Source organism: Mus pahari, chromosome 8 (assembly GCF_900095145.1).
Source record: "Mus pahari chromosome 8, PAHARI_EIJ_v1.1, whole genome shotgun sequence".
Taxonomy (NCBI): Eukaryota; Metazoa; Chordata; class Mammalia; order Rodentia; family Muridae; genus Mus; species Mus pahari.
In genome coordinates, this window is record NC_034597.1 from 46,869,442 (window position 1) to 46,895,048 (window position 25,607).

General features: G+C 51.1%; 3 protein-coding genes across 4 annotated transcripts; 1 reads left to right on the forward strand and 2 right to left on the reverse strand.

Annotated features, from left to right (window-relative positions):
- The first annotated feature begins 844 nt into the window (after window positions 1-844).
- Ltb4r (leukotriene B4 receptor) lies at window positions 845-2,866 on the forward strand. The gene is made up of 2 exons (XM_021204012.1): window positions 845-976; window positions 1,609-2,866. The coding sequence occupies exons 1-2, from the start codon at window positions 941-943 to the stop codon at window positions 2,671-2,673; spliced, it is 1,101 nt and encodes a 366-aa protein (XP_021059671.1). The 5' UTR covers window positions 845-940; the 3' UTR covers window positions 2,674-2,866.
- A 627-nt stretch (window positions 2,867-3,493) lies between these two features.
- Adcy4 (adenylate cyclase 4) lies at window positions 3,494-18,368 on the reverse strand. 2 transcript variants are annotated; one of them, XM_021203445.2, is made up of 26 exons: window positions 18,238-18,368; window positions 17,875-18,065; window positions 16,198-16,395; window positions 15,943-16,104; window positions 14,994-15,143; window positions 14,084-14,232; window positions 13,895-14,006; window positions 13,545-13,672; window positions 13,254-13,412; window positions 12,893-13,025; window positions 12,540-12,713; window positions 9,839-9,873; window positions 9,640-9,726; window positions 9,394-9,463; window positions 8,860-8,957; window positions 8,019-8,103; window positions 7,771-7,908; window positions 6,988-7,098; window positions 6,577-6,761; window positions 6,288-6,372; window positions 5,718-5,876; window positions 4,691-4,837; window positions 4,332-4,439; window positions 4,099-4,213; window positions 3,734-3,858; window positions 3,494-3,649 (listed from the first exon to the last, which is right to left on the reverse strand). In XM_021203445.2, exons 2-26 carry the CDS (start codon window positions 18,031-18,033, stop codon window positions 3,503-3,505), a joined length of 3,219 nt encoding a protein of 1,072 aa, XP_021059104.1. In that variant the 5' UTR covers window positions 18,034-18,065; window positions 18,238-18,368; the 3' UTR covers window positions 3,494-3,502. The 2 variants fall into 2 exon arrangements, with proteins under 2 accessions (XP_021059104.1, XP_029397817.1); XM_029541957.1 differs by having other exon boundaries at window positions 18,286-18,361.
- Window positions 18,369-19,355: 987 nt separating this feature from the next.
- On the reverse strand, window positions 19,356-23,216 carry Ripk3 (receptor interacting serine/threonine kinase 3). The gene is made up of 10 exons (XM_021203790.1): window positions 22,981-23,216; window positions 22,603-22,746; window positions 22,197-22,506; window positions 21,661-21,812; window positions 21,493-21,539; window positions 21,127-21,294; window positions 20,953-21,020; window positions 20,391-20,723; window positions 20,226-20,283; window positions 19,356-19,721 (listed from the first exon to the last, which is right to left on the reverse strand). The coding sequence occupies exons 1-10, from the start codon at window positions 22,998-23,000 to the stop codon at window positions 19,576-19,578; spliced, it is 1,446 nt and encodes a 481-aa protein (XP_021059449.1). The 5' UTR covers window positions 23,001-23,216; the 3' UTR covers window positions 19,356-19,575.
- Window positions 23,217-25,607: the final 2,391 nt, after the last annotated feature.

Genomic DNA, 25,607 nt, shown 5'->3' on the forward strand with positions numbered 1-25,607 from the left:
CTTGCCTAGATCCCAGCAAGAAAGTCCACCAGGGCTGCTAAATGGCCTGGGTAAGGTAAGGGGAAGACATCCGTATTTTGTGCTATGAAGGAGATCACTTAGACTTTGATGTCTCTCATAAAGAATGGAGAATTGGTTAACCTGTAACGGGCAGTGCTGGATGTGGCTTGTCTCCTATAACCACAGCATGGGCGTGGGCTGACCTGCCTGAAGTCAAGATTAGGCTGTGGTTCCCTTCGTTCATTTTTTCACATTCTCATTGATGTTCTTTCTCTTTGTAACTCCCCTCCTCCTGTGTCTATGGATCTCTGTCTCTCTCTCTCTATCTCTCTCTTTCTCTCTCTCTCTAAATCTCATATAGCCTAGGGTGGCCTTGACCCCAATATGCTGTTTTTATATCATGATACCCTAACGCACAACAATACACAGAACATAGGCGGTCAACCTAACCTAAAAGTGCATTAATCAAAAAACTACAGCACGTGCAGGTTGTTAATGTGAAGTACAAAGATAATATTTTTTAAATCAGCAGTCTCAGTCTGAGCCTTCTCCCTTGCTTCCTTCTCCTACGATTCAACCCGTAACTTTGCTCACTCCTCCTGTCTAGACCTGCACTTTTAGACCACACCCCAAGCCAAGTCACTCCTGGCACCCCTCTTTCCTACTTCACTGCCCCTTTCTGGCTACTGCTCACTTAGCCCCACCCAAAGAGTCTTCCTCCCTTCTGGACCGCTTTGGAACACAGACTGTCCCACCCCAACAGTGAAGGGAGGTGTGGGGGTTTTCAGCCTCACCCTCAGGAAGATGCTCCCCCGCCCCTGCCTCCTTTGCTCTGCTCTGTGGTACTTCCTCTCTGGCTGACTTAGCTGACAGACCTTGAAGTGGGACCAAGACCCTGGTGCTAAGACAGATTCAAGGATTGCATATCCAACAACTAGACATGGCATTACCTTCTGATCAGCATCAGGGAAACCCTGTAAGTATCCTAGGAATGGGATGGTGTGCTTGTGTGTGTGTGTGTGTGTGTGTGTGTGTGTGTGTGTGTGTGTGTGTGTGTAGCAAGTATCACTTGGAGAGATGGTGAGACAGAATCACCAAAAAAAGCCTGACCTCTGTAAAGGGACGGTTCTCAGGGCTCATCCATTAACTAACTCTTCCCTGCCCTGTTCTTCCTGGTGCCCCGTGGTCTTCTCTAGAGAGAGTGGGTAGGTGACTAGAGAAAGTGGACAGTGGCCTCTTGGGAGACAGAGGAGTTAGCCTTTCAAGGCGCGCACAGCGCTGAGGAAAGTCTCCCAGTCTGGTGCTGGGCTCCAGGTTCCCTTAAGGGAAAGAGTGTGAAGGGTTTTGGAAACACTGCTGTTGCTGTACATTTTGCAACTGGGTCTGTAGCAAAGAAGGGGCCCCACAGCCTGGTTAGGAAATTAGTCTTTCTATTCAACCAGGTGCCTTCAAGACAATTAGGTTGACAGTGATGGGGTGACATATTTTGAAGGTGCCTCTGAAACTTCTGATTTTGGAGACCAGACTACTCCATGCTAGTTTGATGGGGGTGGGGGTTAAGAATCCTTTGGCTTTCCCCTCATGGGTGTGTCCACTTTCACTCTCTAGGTCCTTTTGATGGCTGCAAACACTACATCTCCTGCAGCACCTTCTTCTCCTGGTGGCATGTCCCTGCCTCTATTGCCCATTGTCCTACTGTCTGTGGCCCTGGCTGTGGGGCTTCCCGGCAATAGCTTTGTAGTGTGGAGCATCCTGAAAAGGATGCAGAAACGCTCTGTCACCGCCCTGCTGGTGCTGAACTTGGCCCTGGCCGACTTGGCCGTGTTGCTCACCGCTCCCTTTTTCTTACACTTTCTGGCTCGAGGCACCTGGAGTTTTAGTGAGACGGGTTGCCGCCTGTGCCACTATGTCTGTGGAATAAGCATGTATGCCAGCGTCCTGCTTATCACCATCATGAGTCTGGACCGCTCACTGGCAGTGGCCCGCCCCTTTATGTCCCAAAAGGTTCGTACTAAGGCCTTTGCCCGATGGGTGCTGGCAGGCATCTGGGTGGTGTCTTTTCTGCTGGCCATACCGGTCCTATTGTACCGTACAGTAAAATGGAACAACAGGACTCTGATCTGCATCTCGGACTATCCCAACAAAGGGCATAAAGTCTTCCATCTGCTCTTCGAAGCCATCACGGGCTTCCTGCTGCCCTTCCTGGCGGTGGTGGCCAGCTACTCTGACATTGGGCGCAGGCTGCAGGCTCGGCGCTTCCGCCGCAGTCGCCGCACCGGCCGCCTGGTGGTGCTCATTATCCTGGCCTTCGCCGCCTTCTGGCTGCCTTACCACCTGGTGAACCTGGTGGAAGCCGGCCGCACAGTGGCCGGCTGGGACAAGGACAGCCCTGCCGGGCAGCGTCTGAAACTGGCTCGCGACGTGCTCATCGCGCTGGCCTTCCTGAGCAGCAGCGTGAACCCGGTGCTGTACGCGTGCGCGGGCGGCGGGCTGCTGCGTTTGGCGGGCGTGGGCTTCGTAGTCAAGCTGCTGGAGGGCACTGGATCGGAGGTGTCCAGCACCCGCCGCGGGGGCACTCTGGTTCAGACCCCGAAGGACACACCTGCCTGTCCTGAGCCTGGCCCCACCGACAGCTTCATGACTTCCTCCACTCTTCCTGAGTCTTCGAAGTGAACTGCAGTAGGCTGGGTTACTACACAACTCATAACTCTGGCCTGACCCACTTCTGTACCTGGAGGAGAACACGTTGGGGACTGGGCTTAAGTGGAAGAGAGGGAGGGGTGGGGCAAGTCAGGGCAGAGAGACAGGATGCTCCGGCCTGGCTTCTGCAGGCAGCTTTACGATTAAAACTAAAGTCTGAAATCGGGTAAGCCTGTGAGTGAGGTGTGTATTGTGGGGGTACTGGAGGGTTTATTGGTTCTAGAGAGGGACCACTCTGGTGGAGTCCCTCTCAACAGTTCCTTAGTTCCCCATGATTTACAATTTTGGAAGGGACACATGGGCCGATATAGCCCGATGTTCCTAATTCTGAAATAGGTCACCTACATCCCACTCAGAGAAACACACTACTGACTCCTAAAGAAGTTTGTTACAAGAACTTGCTGTGTGAGATCATCACTCCAGAGTCATGACTCAGGGCCCTTCTGAGAAAACCAGCTCTTGTGAAATGTCTTTGCTGGCATTCCTGGTAGGTAGCCTTGATTTGAACAAGTTCAAACCTAACTTCCTGCCAGCGGTTGTCATCCTCTCGGCAGAGTCCTGGGAGGTGTGTTTCCTTCTCCCTGCCGGGGGGAGGGGGGACTCTGGTCATCAGAGGCTATCATCCAGGACTCTGGGCATCCGTAGCTGCTGTCTCTCAGAAGCAAACCCCAGTAAAACAAGATCCCTCCCCAAGAAAGAGAGGCCTAGGAAGGTGGCTTGGGAGGAAACGGTGCCACATCCGGAGGCTTCAGGTGCTCGGAGACATTTTATTGAGAATCTTAGAAGAGGGGAGCTCGGGTGTCTAGGATGCCGAGGGAGATCCGGTCCTCGTCAGGTCTGTATTCAGGAAGTAGGTACAGAGTTCCCCTTTGCCTTTGACCTTGATACTGCCTCTGCTGTAGCACGTGTAACCCAGGGACTGCAGGGCCCGAGCTGTCTCCTCTGTCACCTGCAATTGGAAGAGGGGTGGGTAAGGGAGTGTAGAGGGGCCTTAGCCTTGTCCCCTCCCCGACGCCTCCAATGTGATTCTCACTTGGATCTTGCCGAGAACGCCTGTGCTCTCCATGCGGCTGGCCACATTCACTGTGTTCCCCCAGATGTCATACTGTGGCTTCTGCGCCCCAATCACTCCTGCTACTACTGGTCCATGGTTCAACCCTGATAAGAAATGCGGGCTTCGATGAAGGGAAACTGAAGAAGATTAGGGGAAATGGAAAGGGCAGGTGGTTTTATGAGAGAGAGTCTTTGGGGTTGGAGAAGAGTGGATTAGGGAAGGGAAGGGTGACTTTGTTTGCCCTTGGACTAGCAGTTTTATGCTTCAGCCAAGGGAGTAAGTCTGCAAAGGGGGTGTCCAGGGATGAGCTGGCGAGCAGCTAACGAGCAAAGGAGGTCCCTCACCCACACGCAGGCGGAAGTTGTTGAACGAGTGCTTGTTGATGACGCCCAGCTTAGACCCCAGGGCCACTGCAAATTCCACCATGGTGCCCAGGTGACTGCAGCTTCTCTCAGCATCCTGGTCATTGGGTCCACCCACCACGATGGGCCAATGGGGACACAGAGATAAGTCCAACTTATGAATAAGCCCACCAATGGAAGCCCATAATAAGGTTGATTAGAAAGGGCTACTATACCTGTTGCGTATCCTGTCCAGAGGTAGCATTTAAGCCTGTGGCAGCCATGTAGGTACTGCCAATAGTTTTGATCTTCTCTACTCCACTGAACTTTGGCTTGGAGAGCAGCTGTAGAGAAAAGAGGCCGGGTTACCTGTCTCTCTTGCTTGCCCCATCCCTTAGCCTGCCGCAGGCCTTTGGAGGCTAAAGGACCAGGCTGGTAGGGATGGAGATGATGGTGGGAAGATGGTTGGTAATGAGCAATGGAGGGGTAGAGCTCATGCAGCAGAGGACAGGGAGGGTCAGAGATGTCGGGAGAGTAGGCTAGGCCTCGTGGCCAGGAGAGCGAAGTGAGAGGAAGAGCTGACAGGAGACTGGACCTCATCAAAGTCAGCAATGATCTCATTGAGCAGCCGCAGGCACTCCAGCCCCTCGTGGTTGATGTTGGATTCAGAGTAGAATTCCTTAAAGTCTGGGACCGATGCGAAGAGGACACAAACACATTCGTACGACTGGTGGTAGAGGTCCTACAAACAGGAGGAGGGGGAGACTCAGCTCCTGGGCCAGCAGCCTCATGCCTTACCCAGGGGAATGCGTTTGAAGAGGGCTGAGTTGGAGAGGAGCTGTGGCAGGACTCAGAGTGTGAAGAGGAGGTAGCAAAATGGCCCTATTTACTTATTTTGGAATGATTATTTTAATTAATTAAGTTAATCGTGTGTGTGTGTGTGTGTGTGTGTGTGTGTGTCTGTCTGTCTGTCTGTCTGTCTGTCTGAACGCCACAGCTTGTGTGTAGAACTCCAAGGACAACTTTCAGGAGTTAATTCCCTCCTCCCACCTTTATGTGTGCTCCACGTTATCAGGGTTTACCCATTAAGACCCAGAGAACTGAGTTTTATTTTAATTAATTAAAATTTAAGTCTGAATGGCCACATATGGCCAACAGCTACCATATTGAGTAATGTGGAGCTGGAGGGCTGGGTGAACTGTTCCTTAGACAATTCCATCCCTGTTTGACTAGGCTTCTGAAAGGATGGTATGGTTATGACAGGAAAGACTCATGCTTGCTTTTCCTCCTCTTCTTCTTATTCCTCTTCCTCCTCTTCCTCTCCCCACCCCCACCCCCCGTTCCGTCCCTTTCTCACTGCCATGGTCCTCCTGCACGGTAAGCAAGCTCTATCACTGAGGTATTAGCCTAAAAGATGTTCCTTCTAAACAGAAACTTGAAGCACAGATTTTGTGGTCACCAAGGACAAAGTCTGAGACTATGCTCTGACAAGACAGGGGCTTGGGAGACCACCTGACCCACTCTTTGGGGACCCCAGGAAGGATGAGTAAGACCCCAAAAGTTTCATCCAAGCTGAGTCCCAGTGGCATCTGGGGTTCTGGAGTGTGGGGGCTGGGAGTCACCTCATTGCGCCGGTTCTGGCCGATGAACTGGGGGGCCACGTGTGCAGGGAGTACATTCTCCAGGAGGAGCCGGGTCAGGTTCTCCATCGTCTCAGTCTCCTCTCGCTCCTGCCTCAGTTTCTTTTTCCACAGGAAGTCCAGGCGGCAGTAATACTCATTCTAGGGTGATAGAGAAGTTGCCCCCGTAACCCCCACACCCAGCTTAGACATAAGGTTCAAGGTAAAACTGTCCTGGAGAGAGATCGCCTGTAAGGTCTATTTCAAATTAGGTTCTATGGAACTGGCAGCAGACTTTTTTTTTTTTAATTTTTATTTTTATTATTATTATTTTTTTGGTAACCATGGTTTTTCTTAGATCTGGGGGTAGGAGAGGGGAGGGGCATGGTAGTAAGAACTTGAGGTATTTAGAGAATGAAGAAGTAAGAAACGGAGTCAGAACTCTCTCTTGGACGTTTCTGGTGGATATATTACGTGGGCTCAGCCCTGAGGTGAGGAAGACAAATTACCAATATGGGGTCCCAGCTCAGCCATTCACAGGGAAGCCCTGGCAGACTGAGTGGAAGCATGTACCTGCCGAGCCAGGACCAGAAGCGTGAAGAAGAAGATGAAGAAGTAGATAGCTCCCATCAGCTTGGGTTCCTTCAGTACCCCTGGCCTGAGAGATCAGAGCCAGGTTTGTCACTTGCTCTGTCCCTTCCTGGTGGTCTCCTTCCTGTTCCCAGTGCCCACAGAGCCCTCAGCACCCCTTCCCCCTTCCCCTGTGGGTGGTTCAGGTCTGTGGGGTAAGGACAGTCTGCTGTGTCCTATCTTAGCCACACTCCGGAGGGCTAGGGCATGTATGTCCCAAGACTGTACATACCTGGAGTCCAAAGGGCTTTGATAAAGGCGGGCAATGAGGCAGTCGGACAGCCAGGCGTGGGAATGCAGAAATAGGGAACAAGATGCCACCAGCCACAGCAGAAGCAGGAGCAGCTTCAGTTCGAAGCTCATGTGCAGAAAAAGGGAGCAGGAGAGGAAACCCAACACGCAGCAATGCATGGAGTACTGCAGTGCCAGGCGGGAAGGGGGTCAGAGGTAGGTACGTCCCTTAGATGTACCGAGAGAATGCCTAGGGTCCCCGTTCTCCCAGGGCACAGGGTTTCTTGGGCACAGGGACGGACACTAGATATGGCTGATGTCTCTGGGGTGGATTGCTCTTTAGCTTATGAGTTTGGGATCTCATGAGGAAGGGTATGGGGAAGGAGACCCAGGGCTGTACAAAAGCACTCACTGGGATGCTGATGAGAGGCAGGGGTCCTGGCAGCTCCCAGGAAGCATTGAAAGTCACAGAGGACACATTGGAAGCCAGGAAAAGGCAGTCTGATGACACTGGTAAGAAGAGCTGTGGAAGGAGATGAGCAGAAAAGCAGTAAATGCCTTGGGCACAGAGGGGGCTTCAGCTGGGCTGCACCTGATCTAGGGATGGGTTAAAGCCAGCATCCTCAGACGGGGCATATTCTGCTATTCCTGTTTGGTTAAGAGAGCTTCAGATGGGTCCTTATAGTCAGGAGGGATTGTGAGAATTGCCATGAATGCTAACTAGTATGTCAACAAATACTAACTAGTATGTCAACAAATACTAACTAGTATGTCAACAAATACTAACTAGTATGTCAGCAAACCACTGTCAACTCTTGCCAACTATTCAACCACTCTAAGCCTTTCTTCATTCTCTTATTTATTTAGTTTTGTAATTTGGCCAAGGGATGGTTCCTATTAAATTCTAGGAACAATTATAAATTCTGTAAACTTAGCCAAGTAAGTTAAGAATGGTGTATGCCTACAGAGGCAGAAAAGATAGAAAGGACATTCAACGATGTTAACATTGATTATTCCTGGAGGGCAACACACACACACACACACACACACACACACACACACACACACACACACACTCCTCCCAGCATCCTTTGGTCTTAGATCAGCTGTCATTCTATATCCAGGGATTCCCTTTCAACCCCCAGCAGGTCCAGTATGCCCTGATGGTGACAGATAGAACCCCCTTTGTCCTCACCAGGCTGGCGATGGCCATAGTGAATACCAAGAGGATGGTGGCCGTGCCCAGGGCTACTCGAAATCCTGGCCGTGTGGCCACCAGGACAGACAGTGCAGGCAACCAGTGCAACATCTTGGGACCTTTCTGGACACACTTCTGTGGAAGGAGAAGAGGTGTCATGGCTGTGGGGCTGGGGCTCCTTCTTCAGGTCAGTTCAAGGCCAGGGCTCCGGCTTGTCACTCCCCCTCTCCCCAGACCCCCTTTACCGTCAGGTGCTCTGAGAAGCAGACGAACAGGAGGAGAAAGAAGAGAAGGAAGGTGATGCTGTAGGTGATGATCAGAGATGGGGGCCTGAGAGAAGACAAGAGGGAGGCTTTGAAACGCCAGAACGAGCTCTGCTGTGAGGGGCTGTGCTTGCCATCGGGCTGGGAGATAGGGGTTAGGGGAGGAAGTAGTCTCAGGTGTCTAGACCAGCCACTGGTGGGGTCCAAGATAGGACATAATGTTCTGGGAATTGAACAGTCTAGAGCAGCATTTCAGTGGAATAGGGACTGATAAAGTCTGGACAACATTGAAGGAGGCAGAGCGTTCACAAGAGTGGCCATCGCTAAGTCAGATCAACCTCTGGGCTGAAGTCCTTTAACCCTCTGAGTGTTGAATGAGACCTTCCTCTTCAAGGTAGTGGCTTAGGCTTTGAGGGCTTATCTTAGATCTCAGACATTTGCTGTTAGATTTGGGTTTCTCGGTAAGAACACAATGTCACTGGGATGCTGTTACTGACTAGAGATATACGGGGGTTGAACATGGTCAAGATGCGTTTTTTGTTGTTGTTGTTGTTGTTGTTGCTGCTGTTGTTGTTGTTGTTGAAGGACTGAACCCAAGGCCTTATAAAGTGGATGCAGGCTCTTTGCCACTCAGTGACAGCCCCAGTCCCAGGGTGTGCATTAAGATGAGGACTACGGTTATTACCTATTCTAAAGAGGATGTGGGTGGGTGTCTGTAGTGCAGGGGAAGGTACCAAAGGAAGAAAGTGTGGGTCACGGGTCAAGAAGGGCAAAGGGTTCTACACAGAAGAGGCAGCACCACCGCTGCCTGAAGTCATCTCACCTGGCTGTCACCAGCATTTGGATAGTGAAGTTGGACAGAAAAACCAGGAAGGTGCAGGCTGCGTAGTATTTGAAGGCGGGGAGTGCAGAGAGCCGATACTGGAGGCAAAGGGGTATTGGTATTGAACACAGACAGGAAGGTATCAACCCCAGGTGAGGGGAGGGTCCCCAGCTTCACTCTCTGCCCTCCAATTCATCTATATAGCCCCGCTAGTTTTCTTCAAGATGTCCCCACTCCCTTTACTACCTACCCTAATAACTCATTCTACAGATGACATTTTTTTTGTTGTTGTTGTTATGTAACCTGGGTAGCTCAGGATGACCTTGAACTCCTGATCCTTCTGCCCTTGCCACCTGAGTACAGACCTGTTCCACCACACCTGGCACGGCTTTTCTACGAGGGGCACAATCCCCTCATCCTAGGGTCAAAAATTATTCAGACCCGGGGAAGGCAGGTAGGGATAGATGTCCTAAACCTTTCCAAGGGCAAGGGCCAAGGCTGGGAAGTCTTTTGGTGCCCCTCTCTCCAGCCCACCTGTTTCTCCATCTCCTTCTCTCTGAAGTACAACGTCAGGAGGTTGAAGTCCTTTGACTGCTTCCACTGTCTGGTGTGAGGAAGGGGGTGTGAGCATCAGGCAGGATGGAACAGGGCAGGGCAGGTGGAGGTCCTCGGGAAGGTCTTTCTCTGGGACAGCTTCTCACCTTCCTACAGACCCTCAGGGGGGCACCCACCCTCCTCCACCACACCACTGTTGGGCCTCCAGCCCTCTGTCTTTCATACTTCTGAGAGTTGAGTTGTTCGATGACCTGGAAGAACTTGGCATCGCCAGTGTCCAGCTCATCGTCCAGTCCCCGGGGAGTGCGACTCCTGCATAGCGACAGCCAAGCCTGTTACCTCAAAAGTGCCCAGACAAAGCAAAGCAGTCCTCCAGGGAGGACTCACCCAGTGTGCCCCACTGTCAAAGACGAGGGCTCCTCACCGGTCCAGGCTCCACTGGGGGCTGAAGGCTTTCTCCTGTGGGAAGAACACATGGTTAGGGTATGACTATTCCCTCTTCATCAAATCTGACTGCGTTTTCTACATACATCCTTGATTTTATACAATCGGTCTGGATGTTTCCTCTGCTTCTAATGACTTCCATCCCATCCTATACTAAATCCCACTTACCCAGCAAGGAGCATTTCAAACACTATTTCTTCATAACTCTATAGACTTACAACATCTTTAAAGCCTTTATTTCCTCTTGGAGAGCATCACTTAGCGGGGAAACCCTTTATCTTCTCTAGATTTGGGGAGCTGTTAGTTCTGTGTCTCCTTGAAGACTGCAGATTCTAAAGGCAAGGACTTTCCCATCATCCTTGAATGCTAAAACAAATTCATTGCCTTGAATTGAAATGACTATAGAGAAAATATTGACTCCTCTCTGACCTTTTGTGAGGACAGCTATGCTGAGCGGACAGCTGGTCAAGATAGATGACAAGGTATGGAGAAGAAAGAAATGGAAGGGAAATAAGCTTGATTATAGCCATATAGACATTCTTCGGCCAAAAGGAACATACAATATATGCAAAGATATAAAAATAGCCAGGCATAAAAGAGCATCCATCGAGGGAGAAAGGGATGGCCTGTGTGCCCCAGACTAGTACAAGAAAATGTTAACCATCCTTTCCTACCCTTGCTAGATATGGGGCCTAGGTATGTATATGCACTCAGGCTTAGCTTTTGAGGGCTTATCTTAGATCTCAGTCATTTGCTGTGAGGTTTGGGTTTCTCGGTAAGAACACAATGTCACCGGGATGCTGCTACTGTCAAAAGATAGAAGGGGTTGAATGTGGTCAGGATGTGTTTTTTTTTTTTTTTTTTTTTTTGTTGTTGTTCCTATTCCCTATGCCTATGAGTTATATGAAAGTAGGAAAAATATCTATTCATTTCTGTCTTCTCAAGAATTATACTAGTGTCTGACATTCAAGCATTCAAAAATTGTGAGGGATAGGTTGGTGTTGTATCATACAATTCTAGCACCCAGGAGGCCCGAGGCAGGATAATTGCTTCCAGTTGGGCTATATAGTGCGATCGTGTCTCAAACCACAAAACGGTGACAGGAACAGTGTTTGGATGGAATATTTCAGCACAAATACTGCTCTACCTCCAAAGCTGCACAGTGAGGAGTAAGCAGATGTTTGCCTCGAGTGTGTGTGGTCCTGCATCTGAGCTCCAGCAGCACATGAAACTAGGTAGAGTGGACCACACCTGTAATCTCTGCACTTGAGAGGCAGAGGTGAGAAGATCAGAAACTCCAAGGATACCCTTGGCAACACAGTGAGTTCAAAGCCAGCTTAGGATACATGAGATAGGGAGGGAAAGAGAGAGAATGGCCATCTTTGGAATTGCAAATATTTGACTGACTTCCTGACTCTTCAGAGGCCAACTTCTGGGTTGATGAGGCTCTGCTTCAGTTTTGAGACGCGCTCAAACAAGCCGTGCTTGTCCCACAACTCTGACACTTCTTAGCCTCCACAACACTCTGGTGGGTCTTTTTATCATTGACATTGCACGCAAGGTCTCGTGGGCCTTGGGCTTGTGGCCAACTCCACACACTACTCCCTCTGCACCTTGGAGGCCTCACTCTGCAACAGGGTGTGGGCTCCTGCAGTCTTCCTTCCTCTTCCTCCTGCTTGTTTAACCCCTATGACCTCTTCTTTCACTAGGCTGATGTTTAGAATAAGTCCTTCCTAGAGCTACGGCTGCCAGTGCCCCCCGAGAATCCGCTATTTACTGATGTTGAGAATTGTTTCTACTGGGTGGAAAAGGAAAGAGAGGGGATGTAATGTAGAAGTCTCTGACGATGCCTTCAAAACCCAACCAGGCTGTTCTGGGAGAGAATGTTCTGGAAGAACTTCAGAAAAGGGGCTGGAGTATGGAGCAGGTTTGGGAGGAGAAAGACCAGGGGAGAGTATGCTGAGGTACATGATTTCAGGACCACGAGCTGGCCCTGTACCAAGCACCATCCCCGAGAAGCAGTGGGTGGGAGAAGCTGTGAGTGGGAGAAGCTGTGGGTGGGAGAAGCTGTGGGTGGGAGAGATTCAACAGCTTTCACTATGGGTGGGTCACAGGTCACCTCCAAGCCTCATAAATAGGCTCAGCAGTAAGAGGCCCTGCCTTAGCTTCATCCAGGTAAGATGCAAGTCAACTCCTTTTCCTCTGCCACTGCATGGTGTGCTCACAGGGCCTTTCCTCTTCAAGGCCAGGAGCAATTCTTTTCTGTCGCCTCATCTGCCCCGTGTGTAAGTCATGAGGAGTACAAACTCAGGTGGCCTACAAACTTAACGCTGGGATGAAAGGGACTAGGAAAGCGTAGCGGTGGACCCTGACAGAGGCATTTGCTGGTGGGAATCAGAAGCAAGTGGGGCATAGGTAGCTATTTCCTTTGGGTGACAGGGGAAGGGGAGGTTGAGGTTCCGTGGGCCATGGTGTCTATGGGAGCTTGCGTTTCTCTGAGGTGAACTGGAAGGGACGGCAAGGGAAAGCCTGAACCACTGACTGGGGCAAGCAGGCAGTTCAGGAATGCTACACATCACCAAGTGATTCACTGTGGGGGAGGGGAGGCTGGGGGTGGAGCCTCAGGACAGTGGAGGCTGTTTCCCCCTAAGTGTGGGGGCATATAACGGAGGTGTACACACCGGGAGTGGAGTGGAGGTGGACACGGGACTGTCAAGGTGGCTTAGGTGGGCGAAAGGCTTGGCTGCACCCCAAGACTCCAGATAGCGAGTCATCAGAAGTGACGGACGCATCGGGTGCCCCTCCAGAGAAGACAGCAATCCTTTTGCGGTGCCCTTCTCGTCTTCCTCCTCAGCCTGGGACATGAGAAGTCTGAGTCAAAAGGAGATATTTCCCCATTCTCCCACATCCTTCTAGGCCTGCTCCACCCACATCACAACACAGCAACTCAGTTTCTGGCATAAAAGGAAAGACTGGCTTTGTTGACTAGGTGGTCTGCTTGGTCTAATCTGACAGGTCCGAGCCAAGCTATTACCCGAGGATCAATGACCAGGTATGTAGGTTCGCCTAGCTCCCGAAGGTACGGGTCTCGGTGTTCTGCGTCTGCCCTCTCCACAGCATAAGCTCCTGCTAGCAGGTCCAGCGTGGCCCCTGTGATGTGCACTCGTCTGGAAGGAAGGAACAGTGAAAGTCAGGAGGAAAAACCTCTAAACCTTTAGTTTCTTTCAAAGGCCATTCCCAGAGCTGTGTCCTCAAGAAAGGACCCATGTTATGGGGAGGGCTACCCAACATCTCAGAATTTCCCTGCCCTTGTCTTAAGGGTCTGTGAACAGGATAGCAGCCTGTGAGAGACTCAACCAGCCATTTGAGTAGCTGTTCCAGGCTCCAAGACTTACCCTGGTACACCGCCAGCTTCCATATGGTTGGCCAATGTGACATCGTGGGACCAGACATCATACTGCCACTTCTGTAGCCCGATGACTCCACAAAGAACGCTGCCCGAGTGCACGCCCACGCGCATGTTGATATCCACACCGGTGGCTACCCGAAGTTGCCTGAGCAGAGTGTGGGACAAGCTTAGTGATGCCACAATTCTCCTCTTCTCCGGGAGGACTGCCACCCTGCCTCCCGCACTCCCCCCAACACCCGGTGCTCTCAGTTTCTCCTGCTCACACACGCGAGCTGACCTGATGGCCCGGCACATGTCCAGTCCCATGCGCACACAATTGATAGCGTGGTCAGGCAGCGAGAGGGGCAGCCCGGAGACACAGTAGTAACAGTCTCCCAGGATCTTGATCCGCATGCATTCGTGCTCCTGGGAGTATGTGTGTGGGTGTGTAGAGGAACCTGGTTAGAGGCCAGAGGGGTAGGAGGGAGTTGGGGGAAGTTGGGGAGCAGCTGTGGCATTCCTGAAGAACTTCTGAGGTTTGGAATGTCTAGGTCAGATCTATGGCGTCCCTGATATGGGGCTGACTGAGGAGGCTCCCCATCGCATGGTATTTGAGGGCCCCTGGGTGGAGAGGGAAACCCCTCTGACCTTGGCAATTTGGTCGAACTTGCCAAAGAGCTCGTTCAGCATGAGGACCAGCTCCTTCGGGGAACACTCGCTGGCCAGCCGCGTGAAGCCCACGATGTCGGCATACAGCACGCTGTACGGGGTGAGCCATGTTAACAGGGACAGGGCGGCAGCCCAGGGTCCCTCCCCTCCGGCTGGCTTGCCTCATACCTCACTCCTTGGTGCCTCTTGACATACAGGCTGTGAAAGTTGTTTGTGTTCTCTGGCCCTGAGTGCTGTCCAGCCTGCAGCCGGGCCATGATCTCTGCTTTCATCTCTCGGGCCAGGTAGGCAGGAAGGATGGACAAGAGGAGGTGCTCCTGGAGAAGTCCCCCATGAGTGACCCCTCCGACCCTGCTGTGCCCTGTAACCAAGAACCTTAGCCCTCCAAATTACTCAGGCTCCCACGTATTATATGCTATCTTATGCTATCTACTAGTAGCTCCCCGACCCTTCCAGTCCACCTAGCAGGACACCAGCACCCCAATCTGTCCTGGTCACTTTTAGGGACTAAAGTCAACACCTAAATTTGAAATCTTCCTTTAATATAATAATTATCATCATCATCATCCTCATCCTCATCCTCATTTTGAGACAGTGTCTTACTACGTATCCCTCTGGATGGCCTGGAATCCACTATCTAAACCAGGGTGGTCTCAAACTCACAGAGGTATGTCTGCTTTTGCCTCCCAAGAACTGATATTAAAGACGTGGCACACCACTACACCTGACCAAGATTTAATTTGTCATTATTGACTGGTGTATGTATTTGTGGGCACATGTGCCACAGGGTATGGGTGGAGGTCAGAGGTCAGCTTTTCCTTGTCTCCATCGACCTTTACTTAGGTTCTAGGACCTGAACTCCCTCATCAGGTTTGTGCAGAAGGTTCTCACCCTCAGCTTCCCCACTGGGTTTCACCTGGTACCTAGCAACAATCTTCCATGTGCAGGCAACAGTCGTATAAAGGAGGAAAATACTTGAGGAAGGCAAATGAATTACCCAGAGTCACTCAGAAAAAAGGCGCTAAAAAGCTGCTCTTTCTGTGCTGCAATCCCTTCCTGCCTCTTAGGTCCTACTGACCTGGTGCTTTTTCTCAGTGTCCAACCTCCGGCGTGAATGCAGAGAGCTAAGAGCCTCCCGGAACGTGGCCCGCAGTGCTTGCTCCATCAGGGCCTTGTGGTACGCCCCCACCACGTTCCCACACAGGAACAACACCGCGTTTGCTGCCAACTGTGGGCAAAGGCCAGACTTAGAAAGTGTATCGCTCCCCCAACCCTAGTGGGTTGGGGAGTCTACCTGTGTAGTTGGAGTTGGTTCCAAACACAGGACGAGGAGAGCTGGCTCTATGGTTAAGGACCTAGGTATCTCAAAACAATCAGAGCCACTCTATGACATCCGTCCTGGAGAGTTGGTTGCTTTCCTTCTCTGCTCTCTGCTATAGACTCTTGGCTGTGGAGCCAACCTGACCGCTTAGGCCTAGCTATCTTTTTGCTGTTGTTGGGTTTTTTGTTTGTTTGTTTGTTTTGGTTTTTCAAGACAGGGTTTCTCTGTATAGCCCTGGCTGTCCTGGAACTCACTTTGTAGACCAGGCTGGCCTCGAACTCAGAAATCTGCCTGCCTCTGCCTCCCAAGTGCTGGGATTAAAGGCGTGTGTCACCACGACCAGCTAGGCCTAGCTATCTTGCATGTATAGAATGCTATCTTGCCTAGAGTGCTATTCCTCCATATTCATGTCCTGAGCCCATTCCAGCCGCAAGAAACTACTCCAGTTCTGATTCACGTTTTCCACGAATGCTCCACGTTTTACTTCTGTAGAGAATCTTGACTGATTTCCCCATGGCTATAGTGCCCTCTTCTGGCAAAGGTAAGCATGGTGCACTGATGCAGCAGCGACACTAGAGGTCGCTATAGGGGCGTTATCAGTGCTTGGATTCTGCGAGGGCCGAGCCATGCCTTGGATAATGCTCACAGCATTACCAAGTAGTTGAGCCAGCTCTGGGCACACTACCTGCACCACTTGCATTTTTACCTGTGGTAGCAGAGCTCTCTGTGACTCAAGCTGCCACCCAAGATACAGTCCAAGGACCAGCAGGTGCGAGAGGGATGAGATGACCCCCGCAGCAGCAGCATCCCGCATGCCCAAGGGCAGCATGGCGTACACGGTGAAGATGATGAAGAGGAAAAAAGACACCTGGAGAAGAGTGTGGGAAGCTGAAGGCCCGTGATGTTGCGCCCAGGGTCTAAGTTTGAGGTTCACCTTCCCCCAAGCCTTGATTCTCCTCACCTGGTCCCAGGCGCTCACCACACCCCCAGTGAACAGAAATCCATAACCCAGAGCCAGCAATGCAACCCATATGAGACCGGAAAGAGGTCGTGTCCATCGCTGCAGTTGCTGCTCCCGGGAAGCGAGTCCCAATAACAGAGAGAAGCCACCAAAAGCACACAGCACAGTTGTCAGGAAGCTTGGGTCTGAAGTCAGCTCCTGTGGAGAAAAGATATCTGAAACCAGGCTGAGAGGAGATACTTTGACGACTTTGAAGTTCTCTCAAGGTGAGAAGGAGCAAGTTAGGTGTCCTTCAAAGCAGCTCGGCAAAGTATCCGAAACGCATGCGCAGAAAGGATATAGAGCTGGTGAGATGCTACAGTGGGGAACGGTGTTTGCCACCAAACCGATGTTCTGGTTTAATTCGCAGAATCCACATAGTGAAAGATGAGAACTCATACCTTTGAGTTGTCTTTACACACACACACATACACTTAGATAAATGAATAATAATTTTTAAAAAACCACACACAAGAAAACAGGGGCCACTGACACGTGTTTTTCACATTAGATCAAACCAAGAGAAATTTCTAAAACCCTACTGTCTTGTCCAGAGAGGTCAGCAGTGTCACCTGGTTCCACCTAGTTTATCTGAAACATTTGCATGGGACCAGGGAGAGCTACCCAGAAGGCTGAGCTGCTCTTGGCTATTTGCAAGTCTGTGCTCTTCTGCATCGCAGGTGCCTTTGTTTGTTTGTTTGTTTGTTGTTTGTTTAGTTTGGAGGCAGGGGCTCATGTAGCTTGGGCTGGCCTCCAACTCGCTGCAGCTGAGGACTTTGAACTCCTGGTCCTCCTGTCCCAATCTCTCAAGCCATGGGATTCTAGACTTGCCTGGCTATTCCCACAGGTAAAGGAGGGCGGTAGGCATCTGCTTGGCTTTCGGAGTGAATGTCATCCAAATAGCAAATTTGCTTGGGAGAAAGAATCCCTTTCTCCTGAAGCTAAGCCACTAAACTTCACAAATGTCTACCGGGGCAGCCCAAGTTTCTGCAACCCCTCGCTCCCACAAGCACTGAGTTCTGAGTGGCTGCCTTTCCTCTAGCCTGTAAGTCCCAATGCTATCCTACCCCTCGTCCCTCCTCTTTCAAGACTTGGGGTAGACAGGGGTTAGTTGTGCCCAGTCATTTGCCCCACCTTACCTCCCAAGAGTGAAAGGGAAACCCAGACTGGAATATTTCCCCTTTCTTGCCAGAATGAAAACGAAAAACAAAAACAAAAAAGATGGAGGAAGGCAAAAAACTATCTTTTGGAAGTCTGTGGGCACAGCTAGTGGCCCCACATTCCCAAATCTGGAGAGAAAAAAAAGTCAGGAAATGAATCTCCCCAGGGACATGAGTAGAGTTTCCTCCCTGGAAAAATGGAAAATCCGGTGTTGGATTTATTAGAGAACCAATAGAACACAGCGAGAAGCATTCAGAACTCACTTATGTCCTAGTATAGACCCAGAGACTAAGCTTAGAGGGTGGAGAGCTCTGTCACATGTACCCAGAGTCACAACTCATGAGGTTCAACGCTTCTTTTTTGATTCCCAGCAAAGACATTATTAACTAAAAGACCTCACAAATCTCAGATCTTCAAATGTCCCCAGCCCGAGGCAGCCCCTGCCTAGAGTAGGCTTCCACACCTAGCCCATCTTACCCTGCCGCTGGCCCAGGCGACGGCGGGCAGTGCCACGAGCGCGCAGAGCACAATGACCAAAAGCAGTATCAGCAGTGGGTACTGTTGGCTCAGGCTGTAGTAAGTCTCATAGAAGAGATCTTCGCTGGGAGGAGGCCGGGGACTGAAGAGGCGAGCCATGGTCTCCCCAGCCCCAGCCCGGAGCCCCTGCCCTGGGGATCACAGGGTGCTGAGTTAATAACATGGCCCAGACCACCGCGCTTTCCCACCCCTCCCGAAGCCCAACCCACTAAGCTTTCAGCAGCAATAGGGTTCCCTGCTATGTGCTCTCTCACAGGGCTCCCAGCTGTGACAGGACTTCTTCATCCTTCCCGCAGTCCATACCGTGATAGAGTCCTGGCTGGAGCTGAAAAGAAGGTGCCCCAGACTCACTGCTTTGGGTCAAACTCCTGAAGTTCTCTCAGCAAAGCTAGGCTCCAGGAGGGAACCTGGGTGGGCTGGCTGCCATTCACCTTCGCTGCTTTACTAGTGGCTCAGGGCCTGCCGGGGCGACTGGCACTTCCCTCTTGGCGCCAAGGCCCCCTCCCACTTCCCCGCGATACAGTCCAGCCCCTTCCCGTTCTGGAGCCGGACTCCCCTGGCCGCTTCCCATGCCCAGAACGCATTCTCTAATCATCACCTTCCCTCTTTCTTTAACGACAACGACAATAAGCAGGTGGGCCGTGGGAGAAATACGAGGTAATGGGGGAAGGGGACTACAAAGGGATGTGTCAAGATAAGGACACAACATTTGGAAGTGGGGAGGCCAAGGAAAGCCTGGAAGAAAGCTGGGAGGAGCAGGGTCCTGGTACCAGCTGGGGCCGGGGTGTGGGCAGGGCAGGAGTGACATTTCCCCGTTCATTCTTGGTTCCTCTGTTATGGCCAAGTGTGAACTGTCTGACCATTTCCAGCTCCTTGGGTTGGTGTTCCTTTTTGTTGGATAGAGTTATTATTTCTTGGATACAGAGAAATCAAATCAAATCAAAACAAAACAAACAAACAACCCCCCCATGCTCCCTGCTGCCATGCCTAGAAAGCAAGGTGCATGAGGTCTGTGCAGCAGGTGTATGGTGGTCTAGAGAGCCTGGGGTGCCTTTGAACTTCCTGAGACACCTTCCTTCACCAGGGCCTCAAAACCCAGTGCTCAAAATCAAGGAGAAAAGGGGGAGCAGTCTGACGTCAACTTCTCTCCTGTCAGCCTAGGCTTAAGGTGGTATCAACCCTGAGCTCTGGAGGAAGTACCCCACCCTGAGACTGGAGCATCAGAGAGCAAGCCCTCGGATTCCTTCCTGCCACCAGCTGCACCCTGACCTTATGAACCAAGAGGTTGCCTATATCTGGTCCCCAGGTCCCCTTTTCCTGCAGCACCATCTCCTCCCTACCTCCCCCCCTCCCCCAGGATAGCCAGCTCCTGGCTGTCCATCCCTGATGCTCTGGATTGACACCTCAGACTCACTCATAAATTAATAAGCTACGTTTATTGACTTTAAGGAGATAGGTCAAAAGTCAGTTTGGGTGTAGGTCTGACTATCCTCACAGAATGTTGTGAGCTTCAGGAAGTGGCAAGGAATTGTCACAGCCAGTCCAGGTTGCTTAGAACATGTTTTTATTCCCACATTAATTATACTGGCTGCCTGAATGGTGCACTTCCAGCTTCAGGCTCTTGCAGTGATTCGCTGAAGTCTAATTGTTGAAGGGCTGCCAGCCCCTACCCCTGCCGAACTGTGTTGGGTCCTTCTTGGGAAAGGGGGTTCTTGGTAGTACTACCAAGCAGTTGTGGTTCCCAATCTGCACTTCAGAGCAGTTGTTGAGGATAACAGACGGTGGCCCTTTAAGAGCAAAAGGAGGAGGTGGTGGTGAGAGGGTTCAGAGGTTAGAAGGATGAGGTTGACAAGCACTTTGGGGAGAGGGGCAGCGACACCTTGTGATCACCCTGGGGAATGCAAATGCAGGGTCTTCCCCTGCTAGCAACTGTGTCTGAGCTGTGCCTCTTCAGAATTAGTCTTATAGAAGCCCGAAGGTGTAGTGCCTGGTGTTTGGGTGTCTTTGATGGGAGACTCTCTGGACTTGCTTATCAATAATGAAACTGTGGGGGCTCACAGACTCTGTGCTGGGAAAAGTCAGCCGATCCCGACTTTTGTTGTGTGACCTCAGTGGGACCCTTTCCTAGTGGATGTCAAGCTCCTCGTGTATTAAACGAGGCAGATCGGGTTAGATGATCTCTAGTCATTCCTTCCCACCTCCAGAGTAACTCGTGTCTAAAGGTAGGTGCTGAGGAGGAAGGTGATGGGAGAGCTGAGCGGGGAGAGCAACAGAGGATGAAGAATGGGTACCTGTCGTTGGATTTGGTGGGGCCCAGGAGTACCAAGGAGTGCTGTGTCTTCCATCTCCCTGCAAACAACACAGAGTTCTCAGGCTTTCTACTCAAGAGGCTAATCTCATCACCGTGCGGTCCTCCTTGGTAAGAGGGTATGCTCTAAGTCTTGCCAGTGTCTCACCTGATTCCTGTGGGGATCAGGATGCGGAGTCTCGGTAAAGACTGGCCTCGGTGTTGTGCCTCTGAAGGGTAAAGTATGTGGAATTTGGGGAGTACCAGCCACGGTGTGAGAAGATGTCCTTGCTGGTGTGGCATGCCCAACTGATGTTTCCTGTGTTCTCTCAGAAAGGCATTTCCCAGGAACTGGTCCGGAGGGTTCCTCCAAATGCAGGCGGTCCAGCATTTCAGAAACCAAGGTTTCCCTTGGGCAATCCATTTCTGGGTCTCTTTGTATCGGTTCTCTGGCAGACAAGTTTCTGTCACTGCTTCCGTGCTGAGACAGGTAATGCTTTGCCTGCGCAGACAGACAGGAGGACCTTGTTGTCAGGAGCTAGGGCAGCCAACGTAAGCCCCGGTGAATATTTTCTTGGTCTCTGGAGACTAAGGAGTAGATTCTGGTGAATGGGAATGACAATCAAGGATTAAATAATGGTGGCCCAGTGAAGGTAGGCTGCATGGTTAAGGGAGCCGCTTGTGCCATCTCCGAACAGTCCCTGGACAGGAGGGCGGTGTTTGAAACTCACCTCGGAGACAGCAGCATCTACTTTGTCCTTTACCAGATTGTAAACGTCTTTGGTTTTTGGTTCGCAGTCTGAAAGACAATAGCGAGTTGTCTATGAGTCAGATTTCTTTCCTTGGAGAAGCTCCCTGATGAAGACCCAAGTCTACCCTAGTTGCCAGAGATACGGCTAACGCACCCTGGAAGGATGGCCTCTCTTTGGACTCGGAATTCCAGCAATGCATCATTAACTCCTTCAGTCTTTCCAAGCCGGGAGTCTCAGGGCTGTCTGGAGGCAGCTCTGTCAGTGGAGGACGACTCTGCCTGTCACACACTGTTTCCCGGATTAGTGAAGTCTTGTCTACCACTGGCGTTGGGGATAACATAAGGAATTCATGAAATGAAGCGACATCCCATTCTATCTCGGACAGGAGCAGGGAGAGTGGTCCAAGGGAGAGGTGAGGTGGGAAGAGGGCGGTGTTAGTCGGTTGGGGTAAAAGGGAGGGCTCCAGGGTTTCAGGTGCTTTCGGGCACCTGAGCTAAGAGAATCCATTTGGAGTCTTACATTCAGCTTCTCTGCCAGCCAGCACTGCCCACATGAGGATCCCAAAGCTGTACAGACACAAATGGAGGCTTAGATGGCCTCTGGCAAGACTTCTTTCCCGTATCATACCCTTTAGAAGGGCCCAAATTGGTATAGAAATGTGGAGTGTGTTTGGGGTGGATGGTTTACCTGTAGACATCACTCGCTTTAGAAGCCTTCAGGTTGACATCAACCAACAGCTCTGGGGCCAGGTAAGCTAGGGTGCCCCCGGAGTCCCTGGATCCTGATTCTGACCCTGACTGTGACCCTCCCTGAAACGTGGACAGGCCAAAATCTGCTAGCTGGAAAGGAAAGGACGGGGAAGGGATTCGATGAAGGGGGTCAGAGATTTTTTTCCCTCTCTTGCTCCCCAGAAGATGCAGCAGCCTCTCAGCTTTTTGGAAGGTGGTATGGAGGACCAGAGGAAAGGTAGAGTCATTGAGACCTTAGCAGGAGAGCTGAGTTGCTGATGGGCAGGCCTGCGATAAGTCAGCCTGAGCCCATGAGGGTGCATTAGATCTGTGGAACTGAGCCAGGGGGTTAAGAAGGGTCTCTGGTAAGGAGGGTCACCTGGTATGACTAGAGATAAAACTCCTAGTTGGGTCTTGTCACCTGTGTATTCAGAGGGACAGGCCGAGGGTACTCAACATGGTCCCAAGTCTATACTAGGTTGTAGATGGACTAACCTTGGCGTGGAGCTCTGGGTCCAGCAGAACGTTAGAGGGCTTGAGGTCCCGGTGCAGGAGCGGAGGGTTCAAGCTGTGTAGGTAGCACATCCCCAGCACCACTTCCCGCAACAGGCGACAGAGGAGTGGCCAGGGCCGAGGGCACTCGGGTTGCAGCAGCCCAGCGAGGGAGCCGTTCTCCATGAATCTTGTCACCAGAGCCTGCCCGGACACGAAGTCCCATTGGAGGTCCTCAGTGACCCCCAGCAGGAGCAGAACGTTCTCATTACGAAGATTCACCATAGCCTTCACCTCCCTGGAGATCTTCTTCCTAAAGGGGGCCAAAGTTGGATTGCACTCTGGAAGACCCCACCCTTGTCCCACTCAGGCTCGTGACCACACTCTGCCTACAGCTGGGGTCACTCACGAGTTCACGATCTTGACTGCGACATCGAGGTTCCATGCTCTGTGTTGTGCCCGGAACACGACTCCGAACCCTCCTTGGCCCACAAACTCCAGCTTCTTCAGTTCTTTGTGGCTCATCAGAGAAACCGCTGACGCACCAGTAGGCCTGAGAAAGGTTCTTGTCCGGTAGGGGGCCCGTCCCCAGCTCGGCGCATCCTCTGTTTCCCAAGCTCCGCGATTCCGTGACTGCGCGTGGGCAGCGTGGGCAGCGTGTCTAGCCTCCCCGCTGCGGCCCGCCTCACCCCCAGCTTTGTCCCCTGCCTCAGAAAAGGCGTCCTTTGAGTGTGTCCCCCGGCCACCTGTGTGGGTGTGGCGGACGCACAGCTCACTCCCCACTCACCATAACTTGACAGAAGACATCGGGAGCTAGCGGCTTCCTGGAGTTATGTGTGCATAGATGGAGCTGGAAACCCGACGTCTACGGCTGAGAGTGTGGACTGAGAGGACGGCAGGGTCTGCAAAGGGAACAAACAATCAGTTGGTCAAGGCACGGAGGTTCAGGCCCCGAATTCCGCTTCCCTGGTCGCTCCCCCGGACTTTGAATGAGTGACTGCACAACTTCCCTTTTTAAAGAGAAGGCCCTTCTTCTATCCCCGCCCCCTGGGGTGGAGCATTGAAAACTTTGGGGCTATTTCCTGTGCACTTGGCTTGAAACTGCTTCCACCTGAGGAGCAACGGGGCATTGGACGTGCCACAAAAGGCGTCCTCACCATCCAGGAACGATTAAATCCCCACGGTAGCTAGTCTCTCTTGGACCGCTTAGCTCCACCGCTTGCCAGCTACATTTTGATGAAGGGAGGATGGTGATCAGGAGGTTTTTATGGTCCTAAGATCATGGAGTAACGCTTCTAGTAAGGTTTGTCTTGGGCCAGGTACACATACTGGCTTCTTTACTCTTAGATCAACCGTATTTTCTTTTCTATAGAGGAAACGCAAGTACTTCCAGTTTAAATAGCTTGGCCAAGTAACTATGGGAATAGTTTAGAATGGAGTTCTGTTCCACCAAGCTAGCCCTTATTTATTTATTTATTTATTTATTTATTTATTTATTTATTTATTTATTTATTTATTGAGACAGGGTCTCTTTTTGGAGCACTGGTTGATCTGGAACTCGATTATACGGACCAGGTTGACTCAAACTCCCAGAGAGCCATCTGCATCTGCCTCCTGACTAAGTGCTGGGATTAAAGGTGTACACCACCATGCTTGCCTTATTTATTTATCTTAAAATTTATTTATGTGTGTGCATGTTCATGCATGTTGGGGGAGGGGTGCATGTCCTGGTGTGTGTGTGTGTGTGTGTGTGTGTGTGTGTGTGTGTGTGTGTGTGTGTAGGTGTTGGACCTAACCTTTCTCCTTGTTTGAGATAGGGTCAGTTTGTTCTCTGCTTTGTGCATAATGCTATGTGTCAGCCTGTTAATGTCCCAGTAGTCTCCTGTCGTTCATCTTACTGTAGGAACACTGGCATGGTATACATGGGCTACAGTCCCCAGTGTCACTTGAGTTGTGGGGATATGGGTTCAGGTCCTCATGCTTGCATGACAAGAATTTTGCCTACTAAGCTGCTCCCGCCCCACACTCAAGCTCAAGTTAGCTTAATTTTGCCAGTGCCTCTGGGCTATATAAGTCTACCTGTGGTGCAGGCGGCTGCTGAAGGTATGAGGCATGCAGCAACGCACTAAAGGGCCTCTCTGAATCCCTGCTCAGCAAGAGCAGCTACTAAGTAGGGGTTGTCTGATCTATGAACTACTCTGTGGAGCTGGAAGGCCCAGGGTCTATCCCAGGGCATTGCAATCAGGATAGGTGTGCTGGCCCTACAATCGAGCTACTGCCGTTGTGATGTCCTCTGCAGCAGCTCTGACTAAGGGCTTCTCACCCTTTCCCTTGTGTGACACCTTTGGCAAGTAAATACTCTGATTCATGCTTCAGGCAAGTATGGCATATACGGTTTGTTTGTTTGTTTGTTTGTTTTTGAGACAGGATTTCTCTGTATAGCCCTGGCTGCCCTGGAACTCAGTTTGTAGACCAGGCTGGCCTCGAACTCAGAAATCCGCCTGCCTCTGCCTCCCGAGTGCTGGGATTAAAGGTGTGCGCCACCATGCCCGGTGGCATAGACTCTCGATGAGGCTTTTCAAGATCCCAGAGTGTCCGACTGTTGGGCAACAGGACTGGTGGTGCACACCTTTAATCCCAGCCCTCAGGAAGCAGAGGCAGGCAGACCTCTAGGACCAGCCTGGTCTACATAAGGAGTTTGAGGCCCTTAGCTACATAGCAAAACCTTGTCTCAAAATAAATAAGTAAAAATGAGTTTAAGGTAGGGGCTGGAGAGATGGCTCATCCGTGAAGCGGTTGGTCTTCCAGAGGACCTTGGCTTGATTCCCAGTACACACATGGTGGCACACAATTGTATGTAACTCCAATGCCAGGGGATCTGACACCTTCTTGTGTCCTCTGTGGGCACTAGGCATGCATGTGATCACAGACTATGTGCAGATAAAACAAAAAAATCAAATTAAATTTAAAAAAGAATTTTTATTTATTTATTATATGTAAGTACACTGTAGCTGTCTTCAGACACTCCAGAAGAGGGCATCAGATTTTTTTTTTTTTTTTTTTTTTTTTTGGTTTTTCAAGACAGGGTTTCTCTGTATTGCCCTGGCTGTCCTGGAACTCACTTTGTTGTCCAGGCTGGCCTCAAACTCAGAAATCTGCCTGCCTCTGCTTCCTGAGTGCTGGGATTAAAGGCGTGCGCCACCAACGCCCGGCTAGGGCATCAGATCTTGTTATGGATGGTTATGAGCCACCATGTGGTTGCTGGGATTTGAACTCCGGACCTTTGGAAGAGCAGTTGGGTGCTCTTACCCACTGAGCCATCACCAGCCCAAAAAAGAAAATTTTAAAGATTTTTATTTATTTATTGTGTGTAAGTACACTGTAGCTATCTTCAGACACTCCAGAAGAGGGAGT